This window comes from Rutidosis leptorrhynchoides, chromosome 9, assembly GCF_046630445.1.
Source record: "Rutidosis leptorrhynchoides isolate AG116_Rl617_1_P2 chromosome 9, CSIRO_AGI_Rlap_v1, whole genome shotgun sequence".
Lineage (NCBI taxonomy): Eukaryota > Viridiplantae > Streptophyta > Magnoliopsida > Asterales > Asteraceae > Rutidosis > Rutidosis leptorrhynchoides.
In genome coordinates, this window is record NC_092341.1 from 319685898 (window position 1) to 319707800 (window position 21903).

A 21903-nucleotide genomic window follows, 5' to 3' on the forward strand; every position below is an offset into this window, starting at 1 on the left:
TCGGGTTGACAGGTTTGCTGTGACAATTTTGTGTATATGAATGGGTGGGTGTTTTCGACATTGCGTTCGAACTCCGTCAGTGATTACTAATTCTAAAAAAAAAGTTTCAGATTCCTGATATCAAAAGTTTAATTACTTTAAATAATTATTTTAAGTTTATAATAATTTAATTATCAGAAAAGAAAAGAATAACGTTTTGAAAAAAAACATAATAATAATAATAATAATAATAATAATAATAATAATAATAATAATAATAATAATAATAATAATTAATAATTTCTATAATTTCTAAAATATTACTACTGCCCCACACAAGTAACACCTTCTGGCTTCTCCACCACTCTAAGTAAAACTTTGATTCAATTTTTAAAAAATCTTAAATGCGATTTCAATTTTACAAAACCCCCCCTATTTACTTCACTTCTTCTCTATTTATGAACCCTGATTTCATCAGTTTCGTTATTTCGACCTGATTTTTGTTGACGATTTATTACACACAGTAATACACTCCGAAATACACATACATATAGATACACAAACAAAAATTTGAGAAATGGCGAACAATGGAGGCAACGGAAGCCTCGCAGAAGTTGCTAACGATCATCACTCAACCGCGCGAAGGTAAAGCCCTATAATTTTGTAATAATTTATATAATATTATTTTTATTTCATGATATATATTATTTTAATAAAATGATTTGATCATTGGCGTGTAAATTGTCAGGCTACATGCAAAAATGTGTGTATATATGTGTATCTGTATGTATATATACACTGATTATCTGTATGTTAGTTGCTAGTTGCTGTATGATTTATATAATTTTGGGTGAAATTTTGGTTGGATGAATAGGATGGTGATGTCAGCATATATATACTTAGATTTTTGTTTAATTAGGGCAATATACCCTTTTTTAGCAAAGGGTACCTTATGTTGAATAACTACGGAGTATTTATTATGTCATCTACACATATACACATATACAGTATTATTTATTTATACATTACATTATATAAATTATATAAATAGAGTAATAAATATAAATAAAATAGTAGTGTTCAATATTCATGTGAGTCAACAAGGTTTCTCTAGTTGTTTGTTTATTTATATTCTAATTGAAAGTACAATGTATATTGTATACTTATACTAATTTTAGTAATGTGAACTGAAATTAGTATGGGGTATTCTGCATACAAGAATAAAGTATATTTTTTTTTTCACACAATATATATACATATCGACACATACATATGATGAAATTTACAAATTTATTTAATGTAATGACTAATTATTTGTGTGTTGATGCAAATGTTCATGTTGAGTTTTTCAGTTATCAGATAGAAGCTTTAGAGCAAGCTTTAAAGCAGAACACAATAGTGTTTTTGGAGACTGGATCAGGCAAAACGTTAATTGCTATTATGCTTTTACGTCGCTATGCACATCTGTTGCGAAAACCTTCACGTTTCTTTGCTGTTTTTTTGGTACCCACTGTTGTGTTAGTCAAACAGGTATACGAAGTTTGTGTTTGACTTATTTCAAGATTAATTATGAGAGTTTGTATATTTTATTGTCGTATTGTTGTATCATGTTGTATAGCAAGCTGAAGCTGTGAGGAAGCACCTTGATCTCGACGTGGAAGAATACTGGGGGGAAAAGGGTGTCGATTATTGGAACGCTGCAGAATGGAAAAAACAGCAAGAAACACATCAGGTATAAGTCAACATTTGACTTATTTCTATTGATTTAAAAAAAAAAAACATTTTATTATATGCTATACATATACATATATAAAGCTTTTTTTTCTTTTATGTCGTAACTTTGAATGTTACTACTCGTACGTTGTTTGAATTTTAAGTTCTTATTTTGCTGTTAAATGAAAGTAGAAACAGTAATATGACCTTTAGATCATAAGTAGCAAATAAAGTGCTCACGCATGATAAATTTTATGTTGTTTCACTATTGTCTATTCATTCATGCTATTATTGTGCAGCTAATGGTCATGACACCTGCCATTTTATTTGACGCGTTGACACATAAATTTTTAAGCATGGATGCCATTAAGTTACTGATATTTGATGAATGTCATAATGCGAAAAAGAGACATGCTTATGCCCAAATTATGAAGGTATACTGTACTATACTATGTTTTTACACCTTCCTGTTTCTTTGTATGATCATACTGTTAATATTTTAATTGGTTCCTTAATCTGAATTGATAATTGTAGGAGTTCTATCACCGCCAGCTAAGTGATAGTGCTAATCAGCTTCCGAGGATACTCGGGATGACAGCTTCACCTGTGAAAGCTAAAGGTATGGAAACACTTGTGGGTTGCTTAATTAAGTAATGATTTTTACTTCATCTCAAAAAATTATGTTTTTTTTTGTTTTTTTTTATTAATTTTTTTTCTTTCTTCATGTTAGATCATCTTATCATATTACAGTTTGTTTGGCAAAGGGGCCCTAAGTAGCTTGTTTATTTTTACTATAGGGTCAAGCTTACCGGAGGCTTACTGGAAACACATTAAGAAGCTCGAGAGTCTTATGCATTCTAAGGTTCCCTAGTTTCTATTTGTTTGCTTGTTATATCTTAATTTTTGGGTCTAAAATAATAGTATGCGAGGAGAAGAGAAGATTAAGATTGAAAAACTCGCTAGTCGGGGTACTAGTCAGATTTTGATCAACGTAAACTTTCAACCATAAACATAAACAGTTAATTAGGTCATGTGCTTGCTCGTTTTTCTGAACAAAAGAAAAAAGAGCAGCCCCAACACAAATGAACCTGACCCTAATCTTAAAGCATATAAATTTTTTACCAACTTCGACTTTGACTGGCTTTTGACTGACTTTTGACTGCTGGGAAAATCTTGTTTTGTTGGTTTTTCTGATGTTGTACTAGTATAATTTTTAAAATGCAGTTATCTGTAGGTAAAAATTTTTATTTGATAATAATGACTAATGTGGCTTTTATATTGGATGAAGGTATATACATGTGCAAATGAATCTGATATAGCCAAGTATATTCCTTCCTCTACTGAAAAGTATAGATTTTACAAGACGATGGAAGTTCCGTATCAGATATTTGAGATTATAAGTAGTTTGTCAATATTAAGACAAAAGGTAATTTTGATTGTTTTGGGATGTCTTTTTCTGTCCGAAAGTAAAATTTTGTGTACAAGGTAAAGTTTGATCTTTTTTGCATAAAATAGAAGCTAAGAAATGTATGATATGATACGCAGCATGAAAGAACGATACGAAATTCAAATCTTTTGGAATCGTCGAGGGACAGTGCTATTAAAAGGTTGTCGACGCTATCCAGAACATTCGAGTTCTGCTTAAATGAACTAGGCATATGGTTGGCAATAAAGGTATGTTTGTAAAAAAAAAATAATAATTACAATTTTTACTTTCTGTATTTTTATTAATTTTTTTTTTGTTTTCACAAGAATGATGTTTAGGAGTATGAAACAAGAAGTCAAGTACGATGCTTCAAATGTCAACTTACTCCTTTTAACATTTTTTCTTTTTAATAGGCAGCAGAAACGTACTCGTATGAATTAAATGACCTGTTTACGTGGGGTAATTTGGATGTACGTGGTGAGAAATTTGCTAGAGAATTTTGTAAAGATGCCAAGCAAGTTTTCTCCTCTTACGTACCCCATGGTAATAAAGGCATACTATGATTATTTTTATATATTATTATTATTATTGTTATTATTATTATATCTATATTTAATATTTAATATTCTATATCTATAGCTTAGGCCTATTTTTGCAGAATCTTTATCTTTAAACTGTTATTTTTGGCACTGTCTAGATTGGATGATTAACCACGTTAATCAAGCAGCCGTGAGCTTGGGATTACTCTCAACAAAAGTAGTGTGCTTACTCGAATCACTCGCAGATTATAGGTTTGTGCAAGATTGTACTTCAATACGTAGGTGGCAATTTTGACCCGTGTACTTGTGAATGGGTCGATTGTGGTTTCTTTTGTAACAGGTGAAACCAAAAAAGTTAAGCTAAAATGGGTTGGGTCGTACTAACTTGCAATCTCCTATATTTTTGCTGTAATTAAAATGTTTTGAATTCATGTTTTAAACATTATGCATATAAAATTATAAACGTTAAATTTGAAAGTATTTGTAGGTCAACAACTAACTTGTTACACCCCATATTGCCACATCTTAATACCTACTCATAATTTTGTGTTTCTTATTTGGAACTTCATGTAGGCATGTTAATGATATGCGATGTATTATATTTGTTGAGAGGGTGATTACGGCTATCGTACTTAAAAGCTTACTCAAGGAATTAAATCCCAATCTATGTGGGTGGAAAACCGAATATACAGCTGGCAATCATTCTACGATGCAGTCGCAAAGCCGTGGTGCTCAAAATAAAATTGTCGAAGAGTTTCGTAAGGGAGAGGTTTGCCCATTTTGTTGTGCATATAGTAGTTAGTGTTAATTGCTATGAATATAGATTAGTTTAAATTGTTGAACTTGTTGTAAGGTGTGATTTTGTACAGGTTAATATTATTGTTGCAACATCGATTCTTGAAGAAGGTTTGGACGTTCAAAGTTGCAATCTCGTAATTCGATTCGACCTTTCATCTACTGTTTGTAGCTTTATTCAATCTCGTGGTCGGGCCCGTATGCAAAATTCAGATTTTTTGTTGTTGCTTAGAAGGTATCAACTTTTAAGAATTATCGTTTAACTTGAGATTAGAGGTTGTGATATGGGCATGTTGATTTATGTGTCAAAACTGATTTCTCATTTGTGTCGTAATGAGTTCATGAAAGGTATTCCTAAACTTTTTTTTCTTTTATCAATGGATATGTATATATCAACGGTTTGTCAAATACAGTTTAAAGAATAGTTTGTTTGAATTGTAAGAAACTTTTTTGGAATATGATATCTAGGATGTTTTAACACGTTTTCAATTTAACATTCACTTTAGGTGATTTTTGGCCCCCTTGTACCATTCGACACGTTGTCTTTTAAGCTAAAGTTATTAGTCCCTGTTTGAGCGAATAGAGAACCCATTCACAATTTAATTGATGTCTTTTTTTTTTTATAAATATACTATCTGTTTTCTGTAAGAAGAGTTTCTTTTCATGTTGTAAGTCTTATAAGAGTTTCTATTCATCTTCTAATTCTTATTCTTATATTAGCTATTTCACAATTAAAAAGTCAAATTTGGATTCTGTTAATTATAACTGAGTTATTACTCATTTTTATGATTCTCAGTGGTGATATGGAAACATTGAATAAGGTAAACAATTACCTCATGAGTGGAAAAATCATGCGAGATGAGTCATTAAGTCATGCGTCTGAACCGTGTGAGCCACTTGACAACGAGATTTTGAATGAAGTTGTTTATCATGTTGAATCTACTGGTGCAACATTAAGCTTGAGCTCTAGCATTTCAATGGTTTACTTCTATTGTTCTCGGCTACCTTCTGATGGGTTTGCTCTTAACTCTTTGATACGTTATAATCACTATTATTACTTACTGCATCTTATGAAAAGTTAATTACTTGACATTAGTTAAAAACCGGAGGTTTGTGCGGGTTATTTTTATGATTTTTCACATTAGCTTTTGATGGGTTTGCATTTTGTTGTTATTCTTTGCATGTGCTATATCTGTAATTTTACTTACTCTGCTAGGAGTAAAGGACTGTTTTTTCTTTCCGGATTGTTACGAGTCGGGTTCGGTTGACCTTGAACACTTTTTGTCTCAAACAATTATCTATTTGTAAACAACTGGTATGTCAAATGTGACTACAAAAGTTGTTTTTATTACAATAATCATCTTGTTTTTGGAATAAATAAGTTATGACTTATGAGGTTTTATGCATAATTAAATAAGTTATGACTTATGAGGTTTTATGCATAATTTATGGATTTTGGTCATTTTTATTAAAAGATCATTCATTTCAGACATAATATAGAAGCTACTGGTTATTTGAAAATAGCACTATAGTTGAAGTAAAATGTTGCACACTTTGTTGACATGAGAAGTATTATTTTTACACATCATTTTGAGTCATTAATGACAATGTGTTTATGTTTCATGTTTTAGGTATTTTAAGCCATATCCAAGATTCGATATTAATAAGCAAGCAGGAACTTGCAGCATATATTTTCCTAAAAGTTGCCCACTTCCAAGTATTCATATATCTAGCAATTCAAGAATGCTAAAGCAACTTGCATGCCTTGAGGCATGTAAGCAACTTCATAAGTTGGGCGCATTAACTGATAATCTTGTTCCAGATACTGTGGAGACAGCTGTTGATCCACAAGAAATCGGTAAAATTACTATATTGTCCTTGGAACCATTAGCTGTGAAATATTGGTGGGCTGGGCGGTTTCTTTCATGGGTCAAAAAGGGTTAGGCTTGGTCAAAATGGGCCGGGTAGATCAGAAACACCTTTTTATGTTCTGTGCATTTTGTATATAGAGTTGGTTTTCAACTATAATAACCAAAAGTATCATTTTAGTTATCATTACCCAAACTATTATTATTTCACTAAACGTCTTTTTTTGTTGTTGGAAAATGATTGTAATTGGTATGTTTGGGTGACTTTTGACCCTAGTTTTTTGCAAAGCCATCATTTTTGTTCTCCTGTATGACTCCTTAGAGATTGAAAATAACCTGATTTTTACCCATTCCATAGTAATTCGATTAAAACTGAGATCTTTAGAATTTATATATGTAGTCAATTAGTTCTCTGATAAAAAATTTTATGAATACAGAGTATGATTATGTAGAAGAACAAGTTCAATATGTACCACCAGAGATTGTGGGTCGATTTGGAGCTGATTCAACTAAGATATTTCATTTCTATCTAATAAAACTAAAGAAAAACTTCAATTACGAAGTTCCGTTACAAGATATTGTGCTTGGAGTGAACACCGAGTTAAATCTCGACAACGAAGGGTTATCTTTTGATCTTGAGGCTGACAGGGGCAACATTGCTGTGTCTATGACATATATCGGAACTTCATTGCTTACACAGGAGCAGGTGATATTAAATTTGCAAAATAAAAGTTAAAAAAAATTAGACATAACTAATATATCACTTAAATAAATTAGTTATACTTTTGTTAAAATATACTTTTTTGTAGAATGATTCATGACGTTGGTTGATTTAATATATATTATCTGAAACTTTTAACCCATATGGACTTGTTATAAAGTAAATAAGTCTAATTCACCACCTTTAGTTATTTTCATCCTGATAACTTTATTTGCCTATCGCAGATAACAATATCTATCAACTTTCAAATGACTGTTTTGAGAGTACTTCTAGATGGTTCTATCACAAAGTTGATCAAGTCTCTTGAAGAGTTCAAATTGGAAAATAGTCCGATGGTATTCGACTATTTATTGCTCCCGTCAATGGGATTAGATGAAAGCCCATTAACGATCGATTGGAGTTCTGTTCTTTCTGTCTTGTTTCCTTTTCAGAAAGAACATAATTGTTCTTTAACAGGTGATAACCATCACCCGGTACACATAAAAAACGGCGATAACCATCTACAGGTTATATGCAGCTGTTTAGTGGAAAATTCACTTGTGTATACACCTCATAATAAGCGTGTTTATTGCATAAAAAATAGAATACCTGGACTAAATGCTAATTCTCCTATGCAAATAAACGAAGGGGGATCAATTTTATACAAAAATTACTACAAAACGAGGTAAAGATTTGTTGCTATAAAGTTGTTTTGTTAGTTTGGTTTTGTAAAGATAAAACTTAGCTTGTTTAAAAATGCAGATATGGGATTAACTTATTGTGTGAAGAAGAATCGTTTTTTGCTGCTCGGCAACTTTTTGTTGTTCGAAATTATCTTCAAAGAGGCAGACATTACAAGGAAAAAGGTAAAGATTCTTAATTTTTGGCTTCCATGTCTCAACTTTTTTCTCCTTTTTCCTAATTTTTTCTTGTTACATTATCTGTTTGTCTTATGACATTATTAAAAATGGTAATGACACGAGTAGATTAGTTATTGTAGTTGAACAGTTATCAAATCAAATTTGCAACATTCATTTTCTTTCTACCATATGGTTATTTAAAATATTTCATAAATCATAGAATTAGTATCCATCAAAAAGACACTGTCAAATTAGACATTAGTGAATAATCGTTTCCTCTTTTGAATATGACATTTGTTTCGAATCGTTTATTTGTTTTTGCAGAGATAAGTAATGCAGGAGTTGAACTGCCATCTGAACTGTGTTACGTATTAATGTCTCCCATATCTATAAAAACCTTCTACTCTTTCTCTTTTGTACCATCTATAATGCATAGGATCAAGTCCTGGCTTATTGCCTTGAATTTAAAAAAGATGCATTTAGATTGTAACCCACAATATGCAAACGTTTCTGCTTCAAAGGTATTACATATAAAAAAATATGAACCTTTCTTATAGATTTATCTAAAATAAATTATCCTATAATGATATTATTTTGAATGATATTTCAGATTTTGGAAGCAATCACTACCAAGAAATGCATTGAAAAATTTCATCTTGAATCATTTGAGACTTTAGGTGATTCTTTCTTGAAATATGCTGCTAGTCAGCAACTATTTAAAAACTTTCAGGATCAACACGAAGGCATCTTGAGTTCGAGAAGGGAGAAAATAATCTCCAATAACTCCTTATGTAGATTGGGATGTAACTGCAATCTTCCAGTAATTATTCTTCCTTTATATCCTAAATATCCTTATTAAATTACTCAATAACAGTAATGATAATTTGAACCCGCTTAAAATTGGTCAATTTGGGTCTTTGGATTATTTCTAAAGGGTTGATTCTGAAGAAAATATATCAAATGGATCGGAAGTTGCCAAAACTAATAGTAACTTGTTTGTAGTCGTATTTTGCACACTAAATATTTAAAGAATTGTTTTGGGTAAAATTAAGAATCTAACTGGCCTGTTATGATTTGACCCGGATCTGATTTGACTCGTTATGCAACTAATTGTTTATTTTACCCGTGTCTTTATCTTGTTATCAAAAAGTTGTAACATTACGATTTATTACAATGGTAACCTTTTATCTTATTTTGGTAAAGGATATTAATCAATATATTATGGTGATATGCTGTTGTTTGCAGGGTTTTATACGCAACGAGCCGTTTGATCCAAAAACTTGGGTTGTTCCCGGGGATCGTTCTTGCCCGTTAAAAATGGATGAATTGGTACTTTCAAATGGAAGAAAAATCTTTATTGCTCGAACAAGAACCATAAAAAAGAAAGTTGTAGCTGATGTCGTCGAAGCCTTAATTGGTGTATTTTTAATCGAAGGAGGCGAAATGGCAGCTTTATCTTTTATGGGTTGGCTCGGTATAACTGTTGACTTTAACAACACACCGTACATAAGAGACTTGACTTTTCAGCCTGAAAAGTTTCTAAATATACAACACTTGGAATCTTTACTTAAATATAAGTTTAAAGACGCCTCGTTACTTGTTGAGGCCCTAACGCACGGATCTTACATGCTACCTGAGATTCCTAAATGTTACCAGGTAACTTTAAATGGTTCATGTTTAATAAAAACAGATTAATAATAGTTTTATATAAGATTGGTTACTGAAACCTATTTATTTAAATTATTTATGCAGCGTTTAGAATTTTTGGGGGATGCGGTGTTGGATTATCTCATAACGGTGCACTTATACACTAAATATCCAGGGCTGACTCCGGGAATGTTGACTGATCTGAGATCGGCATCCGTAAATAACGATTGTTATGCACAATCTGCAATGAAGGTTGGACTTCACAAACACATTCTACATGGATCTCCAGACCTTCATCGTCATATAGTCTCTACCGTTGAAACCTTTGACCCGTTGTCCTTGGAATATACTTTCGGATGGGAGTCTGAGACCAGTTTTCCAAAGGTCAGTTAAATTTGGTTGGATTTTAAATTTTTTCTTATGAATTTCAATTGTGACTATTTGTTCTAGGATCAGATAATACGTTTTCGGGTATCTATGTTCTTACAAGGTCCTGCTAAAGTAATTACCCAAAAAAGTTGTTTTTGTTTTTTTTTTTTTTTCATTTTTTAAACAAGGGCCCAAAGTGTAATCCATGAGGATTGAACTTGAGTAGAGATTCTCAAGTCCCCACCAATAGGCTACCGGTTTTGGTTACCCAAAAAAGTCAACCTGTAATTTTTTACCTTTTTTTAAGGGACATTTGATATGTTTTGGTCTTTCTGCTTTATGGTTTTTAAATATAAGCATAGTTTTCTGAATCACTTGTCCAAAGTAGTATATTTCAAAGTATATTGATAACTGAATCTGATTTTGGGTACTCTATGAAAGTCAATATTACTCTATAAAATAGTAAAACACACATCTACAGACCTGTTATCGATTAATCTAACTTTTTGTTTGTGGGTATTGTATATAGGTACTTGGAGATGTTATTGAATCTCTAGCCGGGGCAATTTTTGTTGACTCAGGGTATAATAAAGAGCGAGTTTATGAGAGCATTAGGCCTCTTTTGGAGCCGTTGGTCACACCAGAGACTCTAAAACTACACCCTGTGAATGAATTGCAGAACATTACTCAAAAAAACCATTATGAATTTAACAAATCGCATAAACGCACTGAAGATGGTACAGTCTTGTTTACTGTCGAAGTGAAGGCTGAAGGTCATATATTTAAAGAGTCGTGCATGGCACAAGACAAGAAAATGGCTGAAAGACTCGCATCCAAGTCTGTTTTGAAGCTACTGAAAGAAAATGTACCTTTGGTTTTTCACAATTCGAAGGAGGGAAATGATTTGAATTCTGAAATGAACGATTAATGGTTGGCTTTTCGCGTTTCAAAGAAGGAATAAGTAATGATCTTAATCTTGTAGTTAAATGACTTGAATTCTGATTTGAATCAAACTAGGGTAAGTGTATTATAGTCCTTGAGGGCTGTTTGTTGTACTGTGTGATAACTATTCTAGAAAAGTAAAATTAAATTGTGCTTAGAGGATGTTTTTGTTAATCTTATGAATTCTCATATAAAATAAAATTATCTCAAGATAGGTTAATGGATATTAATTCATATTAAATCATCTCAATATAGTCTACTGGTTATCGCTTATCCTAGGTTTATGGCTGACCCAGTAACCGTACAATTTACTGTGTACCCAAACTATTAATCCTCCATGCTTCTATTATTGAAAAAAGAGTGATTCCTTTTTTCGACCAGAGAGTAAATTCATTGGGTATGTATTTCCCTTCTGTCCAGCTACTTTTACTCGTTTTGCGCCAATCTGAACTCAGTTCATAAAGTGAGGGATTTTAAGATGATAGATACCATGAAGTAAAAATAGATAAACTAGTCGCTAAATTTATAGAAATGTATGTCATAAAATCAGTAATGAATCTAGGATCATCATTTAAATGGGCAATTTTATATTAAGTTGCTGGTCACTTCAACATGGGAAACCAAATTTGTAGTCAAATATATCATTTTCGTGTGCAAGTCATATTACCTTGTCCATAACCCAAAATCCAACAGATGGCATGTATTGCACCAGGTACATAACAGCAAGCACAGGCTGTAAAAATAACAGAACGGTGATAACACTCTATGTTGATACAAACAGATGATAATGGTTAGATGTCAAAGATTACAACAAAAACGTTATTGAACTTTATGTAGGCGTCTGTGAATATTAATTTGCTGGTGACACTTAAACAAGTACCTGATATGATATCCAAGCTTCTTTTAAACCATGGCTTGCAGCAACTAGGGTAAGCTCTGCACATCTCTCTGATGATACTCGTTTCTGATAAGGGTGACACTAAACAATGTTAGCATCTGATGGGTCAAGAGTCAATATGGGTTGTGATTTAATCCCAAAGAGGGCAAATTTAAAATGTACCTAGAATGGAAATATGTCAGATGGGTCAAAAGTCACCCAAAAGTTTATTCAATTGCATACAACCTTCAATATCGTTTTATTGCAAATTTATAACTATTATTGTAATAGTTATCGTGTGCTTATATTCAAAAACATTTTCAAGTGAAGTGGAAAAAATGTGTAATTGAGTCAACCCATCATGTTCTGAACTCATTTGATAACAAAATCAAGCATAATAATTGAGTTCTCCTTATCCGTATTCATAGAGTAGTTGACTAGTTTCTATATGGAAATAGCACTCTTACCTATTTTAAGTATAATAAGGTACCATTAACTAATACGGATTACAAATTATAAAGTACCATTGTTTCATGTTTCACTAATTACACCTAAATAACACCACTGTGACATTTGGATACCATTACATTCGAAACTAACCTCCTTAATTCCCTTTTGACTCGAAGTACTCGTATTAGATGCAATCGATGTCTCTATTGGTCCAGGACAAACAACTGTTACCATGAATCCCTTTTGGTAAAGCTGAAATGAGAAGAAAAATGCTTAGTATACCGCTCGTTTAACATTTTTCTCTACATCAAGTATACCTCGGACCGCAAGGAATGGAAGGAGCCATTTAATGCAAATTTTGATGCAGAATAGACTGATTGCCCTGGTGCCGGAGTCTTACCCGCAGCACTACTCATCTGCAGATACAAAGGACTTCTAATTTATAAAAAGTGAAAGATTAGAAAAAAATAAAGTAATTATGAATAACAATATACAGAACTAAATGGAGACAATTTGGGAACCTGAAGCCTTATTACAAGAAAAAAACAAAAAGTTAAACATACCACGACGAAGTGACCTCTACCTCTCTTCAACATGTGAGGGAGCAACAGTCGCGTAAGAGATATAGGCCCGATAACATTTACATCAAGTGTTGCCTGATAGCCAAATAGAGATATTACATTTGCTTAAAAAGAACAATGAGATGAAGTATATGTGATAGAACGATATCAACCGGTATTGTCACATATATACATTAATCAAATAAAGTAATCTAATGATCTGACTACATTAATATGTGATACCTTGAGACTTGCTTCAGGTACATCAAGTGACGTTGATTTCTGCAACAAGAACAAAACAGGGAAATAAGAAATGTGTTAGCAAGATCCTGGTTTGGTCAAACAGGTTATTTTCTACTATGCATAGATATGGGTTGACCCAAATACTTTTGGTCCAAAATATAATATTTATATTTGGAATCTAGATAGATAGCTTTATATGACTACAAAAACTACACCATCGAGAAATAAAATCTAACTTTTGCAATAAAACTAATTGGATGTATGCATTAAAATTACACTTTGGATGACTTTAACCCATTCACCTTTTTTGGTCATTTTTATTTTTCAGTTTTAACCATTGACCCATATGAGATTAAACGTAAACCAAATTGACTCACTCGTAAATGGGTAGAAATTGCCACCTTTATTGTGATGATGTGATCTCATAAACACGGTGCATGCTACATATACAAGCAAAAAGAAAAGTTATTAAGTGCATTTTAGTACTAAGATAACCTAACTTACAGGTCGTTCAAAAGCAGCATTATGAATCACATAATCTACACCTGCTCCATCAAATAAACACACAGCTTTTTTTAACAACCTCTCTTGTTGAATCTTCACCAGAACTCAAATCCAAACGTAATATCTCCACCCCTTCAGGTCCATATTTTCCTAGATTCAGTTCTGAAATTTTTTTTAAGACCATGAAAAGAATAACAATATGATGGAAAACCGTGTGTACTTTTAAATTTTATAAACGCAGCGGAACATGAAAAATAAACATCTTTTATTAACTTTAAAGTAAACATCATTTATTTTATTATAAACTTTCAAGTAAAACATTCACACGATTAACGATCCCAACAAGATCCAATTACACCACTAATAATTGTCAACTAATAAATTCACAAAGAGGAGTTTAGATATACCTTTAGCGAGCGATGCAAGAGTAGTAGAATCAACTGTCCACTTCTAGGTTGAAACATATATTCAAAGTGTATGAATATCTCTATGGTTGATCCACACAAGCACGTCAAACAACACCAACCGGATGCTAGTCCGTATTTAACCCGAAAACAATATCATATATTGTTTTATTAAATCTTGAAAAACAAGAAAACATTTCTTGTATGTTTCTGTTTCGGCCTTCAAGTCTCCACAACATGGAGAGTTTTATTTGTTTAAATTTTTCGAGAAAAATATATAAACACTTCTTGATCATACATGGTCGTAGACCATACTAAAACCAAGAGTCTTTCTTGATATTTTCTCACTTATTCTTCTACTTTAAAAAACAGATGCACCATCTTATTTATATTAATGATCATGTAAAAATGAAAAACCCATTTGTATTATTGTTGTTGGTGAGTCGGTCAAAAACAAAGACTACCAACCCCAATAATTCCTAATAAAGTGTAGAAAACAAATAACTTTTAATTTGAAAAAGTGTCGTGTATTGTTATGTATTATTGAGTCAAATAATCACTCTTATATTCAATGTTTGATTTTATTTTTGCTAGCAAAGCCAAAAAACACATGGGCATATTTATATTGAAAGATTTTATTTACTCTAAATAAATAATTCCATTCAATAATTTGTGATTCAATTCAATGATTCATTGACTGATTCATATTTAATTAAATCATATTTAATTAAATTATATACTTTTCGAGATATAGGTTATAATTATATATATCAACAATATATAATAATTGGTGTCTAAATGATAAAGTGTGTAACCCCATAGGCCCGTATATAAGCGGTAGTATAGATTTGTGTTATGACGTGCACATTAATTTTAACAAACTCCCACTTGTGCATGCCATAACATCTAGAGAAACTATACAGACATATATTGGCGTCTAGCAACACGTCAATGCCCCCGAAAATATACAAGTGTTTGTTTCAGCTAAACGAACTATCATTACTATTAAAAAAAATGATTTTAATGATTGAGTGTCTATTGTCCATTTATTACCGATACTAAGTTGACATGAGACATGGATCTAGTCATTCTCATTTGTCAACTAATTATGTTTCTCAATCTAGAAAGATTGAATGTGATCACCAAGTTAAAATTGATCATCAATCAATATAGCTTGGACACGGCCGTGTAAATATCCATTCACTTTCATCGAGAGGCCCAGTGGTATCATACTCTCGCATAGAGGAATAAATTCCATTTTGATTATATGTGTTCGTCATGTACTTAACATCATACCCAATGATGGCCTTTATAACTACCTTGTTCAGGATAGCGTTTAACCATATCAAAGTATAATATGCCATATAATCAAAAACCAACATATACATCTCAGGTCTAAGGGCACAAAGACATAACCATTATGAGATTCACTATTGATGACGATCCATGTAGTGACATATGATGATTGGATCATTCCAATATTCAACATCAATGAATATATATGAATTTTGGCCTCAGCTAGTCAACTATTCACCATCAGTGAATAAAACCAAATTTCATAATAATCTTAATTCATGTTACTCCCATAACATGACCGATTATGAAGATTTAGAATAATCAACAATTATTCATGGATTAAACATGCTAATATAGAACAAAGTGATATAAATGAAAACGACCATACCAAGTATCTCAATTCATTAAGATAAAGCTGCTTAATGTTCCGAAAATATCCAAATACTAAATTACAAATGAAAAAGATTAGTAGCTTAATGAAGTCCAATATTACTAGCATGATCATCATGCTAGTTGTGCATCAAGGGCTTCGTGAAAAGTTCAGCCACAATATCATCTGTTTGAACCTTAAGAATACTAATGTCATTATTCTCAATGACTTCATGAATGTAGTCAAACTTTTGAAGAATGTGTCAGACAGATTAATGTATATGTGATTCTTTCGCAAGTATAATACGCAACGAATTATCACAATACAGTTTCATAGAAGATTTAATGTTGGGAACTACTTCGAGTTCAACAACAAACTTCCTTATCCAGACAACTTTCTGAGCAGCATCTCAGGTAACAATGTATTCTGCTTTTGTTGTAGAATGTGCAACAATGCTCTACTTTGAGCTCTTCCAATTAACTGTCTCGTCCATCATGACAAGGACACAACCTGACTGGGATCGAGAATCATCTCGATCAGTTTGGAAACTAGCATATGTATTATGGTTAATACTTAACTCATTTTCCAAACCATCGTAAACCAAGAATATATCTTTAATACTTTATAAATACTTAAAAATGTTCCTAACAACAATCCAATGTTCTTAACCTAGATTTTGTTGATAAAGACTCGTCAAACTCAAAAATAACGAGACATCATTTTAATACATAACATGACATACATTATGGATCCTATTGCCGAAGCATATGGGATACATTTCATTCGTCTTATCTCATCATGTGTGATAAGACTTTGAGACTTACTCAAGGATATGCCTTTTGCACAGTAATGCTCCAAGGTTGGAGTAATGAAAGTTAAATCTCTGCAAGATAAGATATGTACCTTAATTTAAACCAATAAGCCATTTGAATCTATTTCTATAGATCATGATTCCAAGTATATAAGTAGCTTCTCCAAGATCATTTATGGAAAAACATTTTTAAGCCAAGACTTGACATCTTGCAAGTTGAAATGTTATTTCCAATAAATAGTATGTCATCAACATACAAGATCAAGAAGACTACTTTGCTCCCACTAGAGTTAATGTAAACACAGAGCTCATATTGTTTTTGAGAAAAACCAAACTCTTTGATATTCTTATCAAACTTAAGATTCTAGCTCCTGAATGCTTGCTTTAATCCACAAATGGATTTTAGAAGCTTGCATACTTTAATAGGATGTTTAGGATATATAGATCCTTTCGACTAAACCATATATACGTCCTCGCTTAGGTCGCCATTTAAAAAGCGATTATGATATCCATTTACCATACTTCATAATCATGAAAAGTAGCTATGGCAATAAGTATCCTAATTTATAAAGCTCGCGATCAGTGGAAAAGTTTCATCATAACCTTTTGCCACGAATCGAGCTTTAAAAGTGTTTACATTATCGTCCATGATAGTCTTCTCAATGAAGACTCATTTACACCCCATTGTCTTACAATTGGGTGGAAGATAAATAAAGTCACATACTTGATTATCTTTCATGGATTGCATATTTGCATTCATAGTATCTCACTATTTTTAAGATTCGTGATCTTATATGGCCTCACGGTAGCTACAGGGTTCATAATCCTCTAGTAGCTATAGGGTTCATAATCCTGTAGGTGAGGTTCATCTGAATTAATCAGATAATCAAACCTCTTATGCCTATAAGGAGTTATACCAGACCTATGAATTTCAGGTGCAACACGTTCTGACTTACCAACAATGCGCTCAGATTCAACGTGTGGATTACTAGTGCTTATAGAAGGTATGTTACTTTGTGGTTCTTGAATTTCTTCAAGATCTACTTTACTCCCACTAAATTCTTATAATAGAAGATCTCCTTTTTAAGAATTCAGTAGACCGAGCAGAAAACACTTTGTTTTCAGCTTCGTAGTAGAAGTAGTAACCCATTGTTTCCTTTGAGTATCACATAAAGTGAAATTTAATACTTCAGGGTTTTAATTTGTTTGAAGTGTCATGCTTCACATACACTTCACAACCTCAGAATTTCAAATAAGACAACTTGGGAATCTTCCATGTCATACTTAATATGGTGTCTTTTCTACCTTCTTGGTTGGAACCATATTGAGTATGCCTGCAACAGACTCTAATGCTTAACCCTAAAAAGACGATGGTAGAGTAGTCAGACTCATCATAAATCGAAACATATCGAGGAAAGTTCGATTCCTCAATTCAGACTCATCATTGAGTAGTGGTGTGTGAGGTGGAGTGAATTGCAAGACAATCCCACAATTCTACAGGTGGTCCAAAAACTCTTGACTCATATACTCACTTCATCCATCAGAGTGAAGTGATTTAATGATATTTTCAAGCTGACTCTTTACTTCATTTTAAAAGACTTTTAAACATTTCAAAACTTCATGTTTATGTTTCAGCAATTAAAACATAACCATATCTACTATAACCATCGGTTATTGTAACGAAGTAAGACTTACCATTTCTAGACATTGTTCTAAAGGGCCACATACATCAATATGTATTAGTCCTAAAAGATATGTAGCTCTTTCACCTAAGTCGGAGAAATAAGCTTTTGTCATCCTTTCACATAAACATTATTCACATACATCAAATGACTCAAAGCCATTTGATTCCAAAAGTCCATAAGAATGAAGTTTTGAAATGCGTTGTTTATATGACCAAGATGACAATGTCATAGATAGGTCTTATTCAAGCGTTGCTTGAATTGCTTGGCGGTACAGGTATACATAGAATTCTCATTTGAAATCACACCATGCATATCAATTTCAAAAATACCATCACTTGGATAGGCATTAAGATAAAAAATATTATCCTTAGAAATTGAAATATAAAAGTGCGTAAATGCAAGTTCAAAACCAGCATCTTTCAAATCATATTGCTCCTAATACTAGGAGCATAATAACATTGTTTCAATAAAACAATAAACTACTTGGAAGATTACGCTCATAGTGACCAATGGCTTCAATCGAAGCTTAATTCTCATTGCTCACTCGCAAATCTAGTGTGCCTTTCTTCAGTCTATTACTTCTTTTCTTTCCTTTCATATTGTTACAGGTGTGAAGGCCACAACTTTTTAACAAAAATCCATGAATCACTAGAAAAAGTATATAACTGTATATGAAATATACCTGAGTTTGCTAGTCTTACCAGCATTGCCTTTTCTCAGCCCAGATTGGTAGATAGGACAACTTCCTTCTCCAATTGCCAACCTTTCCACAATGGAAACATTCGGCGTCTTTTGTTGGGATTTACTTCTTGGAAGGTGGAATATTTTCCTGGCAAATGATTTACCATATCCCTTCCACAAAGTATTCGACTTATTCTTTTTCACCCTTTCATCCTACTTCTCCTACTCATCGAACAACTTTCGATAAGCATTTTGCTTAGCAGCATGAGCTGCACAAACAGGAGGATCGGATAAGGGTTCTAATTTTGTTCAACTTCCATTCATGCTTGAGAACAATTCTCAGGTTGCAGTGCCAGTCTAAGAAGTTTGAACATTGAGTTTATCCTTCTCCAACAAAGAAGGAAGTGTGTTTTGGTTTACGTTTTGATTATTTGACATCTACAACAGATATAAGATTCAATTTAGTATTTTCGATATTGAGCTTTAATTAATTAACTACCCAAGTTTTTATAATATTATTTAAAAACAATTAATTTACGAAAGCCTAAGATCCACATAGAGATTCCATAGCCACATCTGTTGATCAGCTAGCAGTTATGGAGTCTATTGGTAGGTAGCGGGTACCAATTGCATTACAAGTACAACTCTTAGATCTTTATGGGACCTAGAGATATATGTAGTCCAACAAACAACTATTATCTAAGGGCATGTTTGTCCCATCCTTGCCTCGAACTCAGGTCTCACCGTGAATACGATTAAGTCGTCCAATTTGGAAACAGTGGAAATTCACGCTAGTCTCACTAGATCGAAACATCCACCTCGTGGCTATAATTCAGCCTAGTCTCACTAGATCAGAAAAATAACGAGGAGTGTTTGCAAGCTCATTGGATGGCATGACTTAAATTTGACGGGTATTTTAGAAAACGTTCGTGTCAACGAATAATGCATGCATACAAGATTCGCTACACTATTAGTTAAAAAACATTTTAACCAATTATATATATGTCAATCGTGTTTATGCGCCTAGTTTGTTATTTTATTTTATATATAAAAATAACAAATACACATTGTGTATCGTTTTAAAACAGTTTTAAAAGATGTTGCCCATATATATTATTTGAGTTTCAAAAAACATTTAACTTTAAACTCGCTAGAGTTTAACTTTTTAAAATCATCAATTTTAATCTTGAAACTCGTTACCGGTTTTATTTGATGTTTTCATCAAAAACATTTAGCATATATTATAATCAACAATTAAAAATAAATGCATAAAATAAAACACAACCATGCATCACACACACATAGCCTAGCCCAAAAATCCTATGCTTGATCCCATGAGCCGACATGTGATCAAGAGGTCAAACTAAGGGTAATATCGTAGCTCCCACTTGATTCAATAACCAAGTGAAAAACTCGACAAACGCCATCGTTGTTAACTTGACTTGTTCGCCATCTTCTAAGTCAAACTTCACGTTGCATCTATATCTTCAATCTTCATCATATTACATTTATTTAAAATTGAAAAATACAACTAATCTAATACTTTTATAATTTAGAATAAACATAAATAAATACTATTGATGTTAAAGCGAAGGGGTACAAAATACTATTAAATTTTACAAGGAAATACAATTAAATACGATACAATTTTACACAAGTTATTTATTTATTTATAGAGTGGAAATACCTAAACCTTGCTACAACACTTATAGGCAGTATACCTAATCGTACAGTAGTGTAGTTTTTAGTAAGTCCGGTTCGTCTACGGGGAACTAGCCAAGTTTAATGCTATATTTTTAAAACTATATTTGTATAAATATAAATATAAGTAGTATTATTATTATAAAAGGGGGTTTTTACCGTTTAATGACCGGTTTGTCGATTTTAAAACTTTAGTTGCAGTTAAAACCTAATGTAAAATATTAAAAATAAATATAACTTAACTTAAAGCGTAAAGTAAATAACGATAATGAAATTGCGATAAATAAAAGTGCGATAAAATTGCAATAATTAAAAAGTACGATAATTAAAAGTGCAATTAAATAAAATGACAGTAAATAAAAGTGCGATAATTAAAAGTGCAATTAAATATGAAATAAAGGAATTATGCTTATTTAAACTTCCGTAATCATGATGTTTGACGTGTTGATTTTAGTTTATTACCATGGGTTAATTGTCCTTTGTCCTGGATTATTCAATATGTCTGTCTGGTTTTTGTCCATAATAGTCCATCAGTCATAAATATAAAGTGCGAGTGTCCTCGTCAAATTATCCTTATATCCGAAGTCAAATATTGCAACTAATTGGGGACTTAAACTATAATTACACCAAGTGTCCTTGTATATAATTCACCCCTGTTTTAATAATTCCATTAACTATTAATCCATTTCCGTGTCCGGTTAAATGAACGATTATTAGTACTTATAAATATCCCGCCCATCGTGTCCGATCGAGTGTATATGGTTATTTATAGGTACGTCCAATTGTAAATATTTATATTAAATTAACAAACTATCATTTAAATAAACAAATATAAAGCCCATTAATAGCCCATAGTCTAATTTCCACAAGTGTCGTTCTTTTGTCCAAACCTCAATTATGGTACAAAGCCCAATTACCTCGTCTTTAATATTTTAGCCCAACATCATGATTACTTCGGCTTAAATAAGCATAATAATAACTTAGATACGAGACATTAATTTAAAAAGGTTGAACATAACTTACAATGATTAATAATAGCGTAGCGTTACACGGACAGAATTTCGACTTACACCCTTACAACATTCGCTAACATACCCTTATTATTAAAATTAAAATTAAAATTAAAATTAATATATATATATATATATATATATATATATATATATATATATATATATATATATATATATATATATATATATACGTGAGAGATGGAGAAAGAAAAAGATGTGTTTTTTGTTTGACCAAAACTGCGAAATTTATAGGACCTGACCCAAAATTTGGGGCCATGCGATCGCATGGAAATTACACTTCCAGGCCATGCGATCGCATGGCCTGCTTTTCCAGCTCACACAAGTTTGTTTTCTTGTTTGCCGACGGTTTTATTAAATATATATAATATATAAATATTTTTAAGAATTATTTATATATTATATTATATTTATGTGCATAGTTGACTTGTAATTTTTAGTCCGTTGCGTCG

General features: G+C 32.0%; 2 protein-coding genes across 3 annotated transcripts; one reads left to right on the plus strand and one right to left on the minus strand.

The window, feature by feature from the left end:
• Window positions 1-1338: 1338 nt before the first annotated feature.
• Window positions 1339-11054, plus strand: LOC139866942 (endoribonuclease Dicer homolog 2-like). Its single transcript, XM_071855242.1, has 21 exons — window positions 1339-1509; window positions 1598-1711; window positions 1992-2126; window positions 2227-2311; window positions 2490-2554; window positions 2981-3118; window positions 3238-3366; window positions 3532-3661; window positions 3816-3909; window positions 4231-4426; window positions 4527-4687; window positions 5249-5467; window positions 6084-6310; window positions 6758-7026; window positions 7266-7705; window positions 7783-7886; window positions 8205-8401; window positions 8491-8700; window positions 9126-9536; window positions 9633-9911; window positions 10426-11054. The coding sequence occupies exons 1-21, from the start codon at window positions 1420-1422 to the stop codon at window positions 10822-10824; spliced, it is 4092 nt and encodes a 1363-aa protein (XP_071711343.1). The 5' UTR covers window positions 1339-1419; the 3' UTR covers window positions 10825-11054.
• LOC139866943 (uncharacterized) lies at window positions 11050-13052 on the minus strand. 2 transcript variants are annotated; one of them, XM_071855246.1, is made up of 7 exons: window positions 12969-13052; window positions 12749-12821; window positions 12483-12581; window positions 12316-12417; window positions 11719-11802; window positions 11506-11571; window positions 11050-11283 (listed from the first exon to the last, which is right to left on the minus strand). In XM_071855246.1, exons 3-7 carry the CDS (start codon window positions 12579-12581, stop codon window positions 11185-11187), a joined length of 450 nt encoding a protein of 149 aa, XP_071711347.1. In that variant the 5' UTR covers window positions 12749-12821; window positions 12969-13052; the 3' UTR covers window positions 11050-11184. The 2 variants fall into 2 exon arrangements, with proteins under 2 accessions (XP_071711347.1, XP_071711344.1); XM_071855243.1 differs by having other exon boundaries at window positions 12729-12821.
• Between the last annotated feature and the right edge of the window lie 8851 nt (window positions 13053-21903).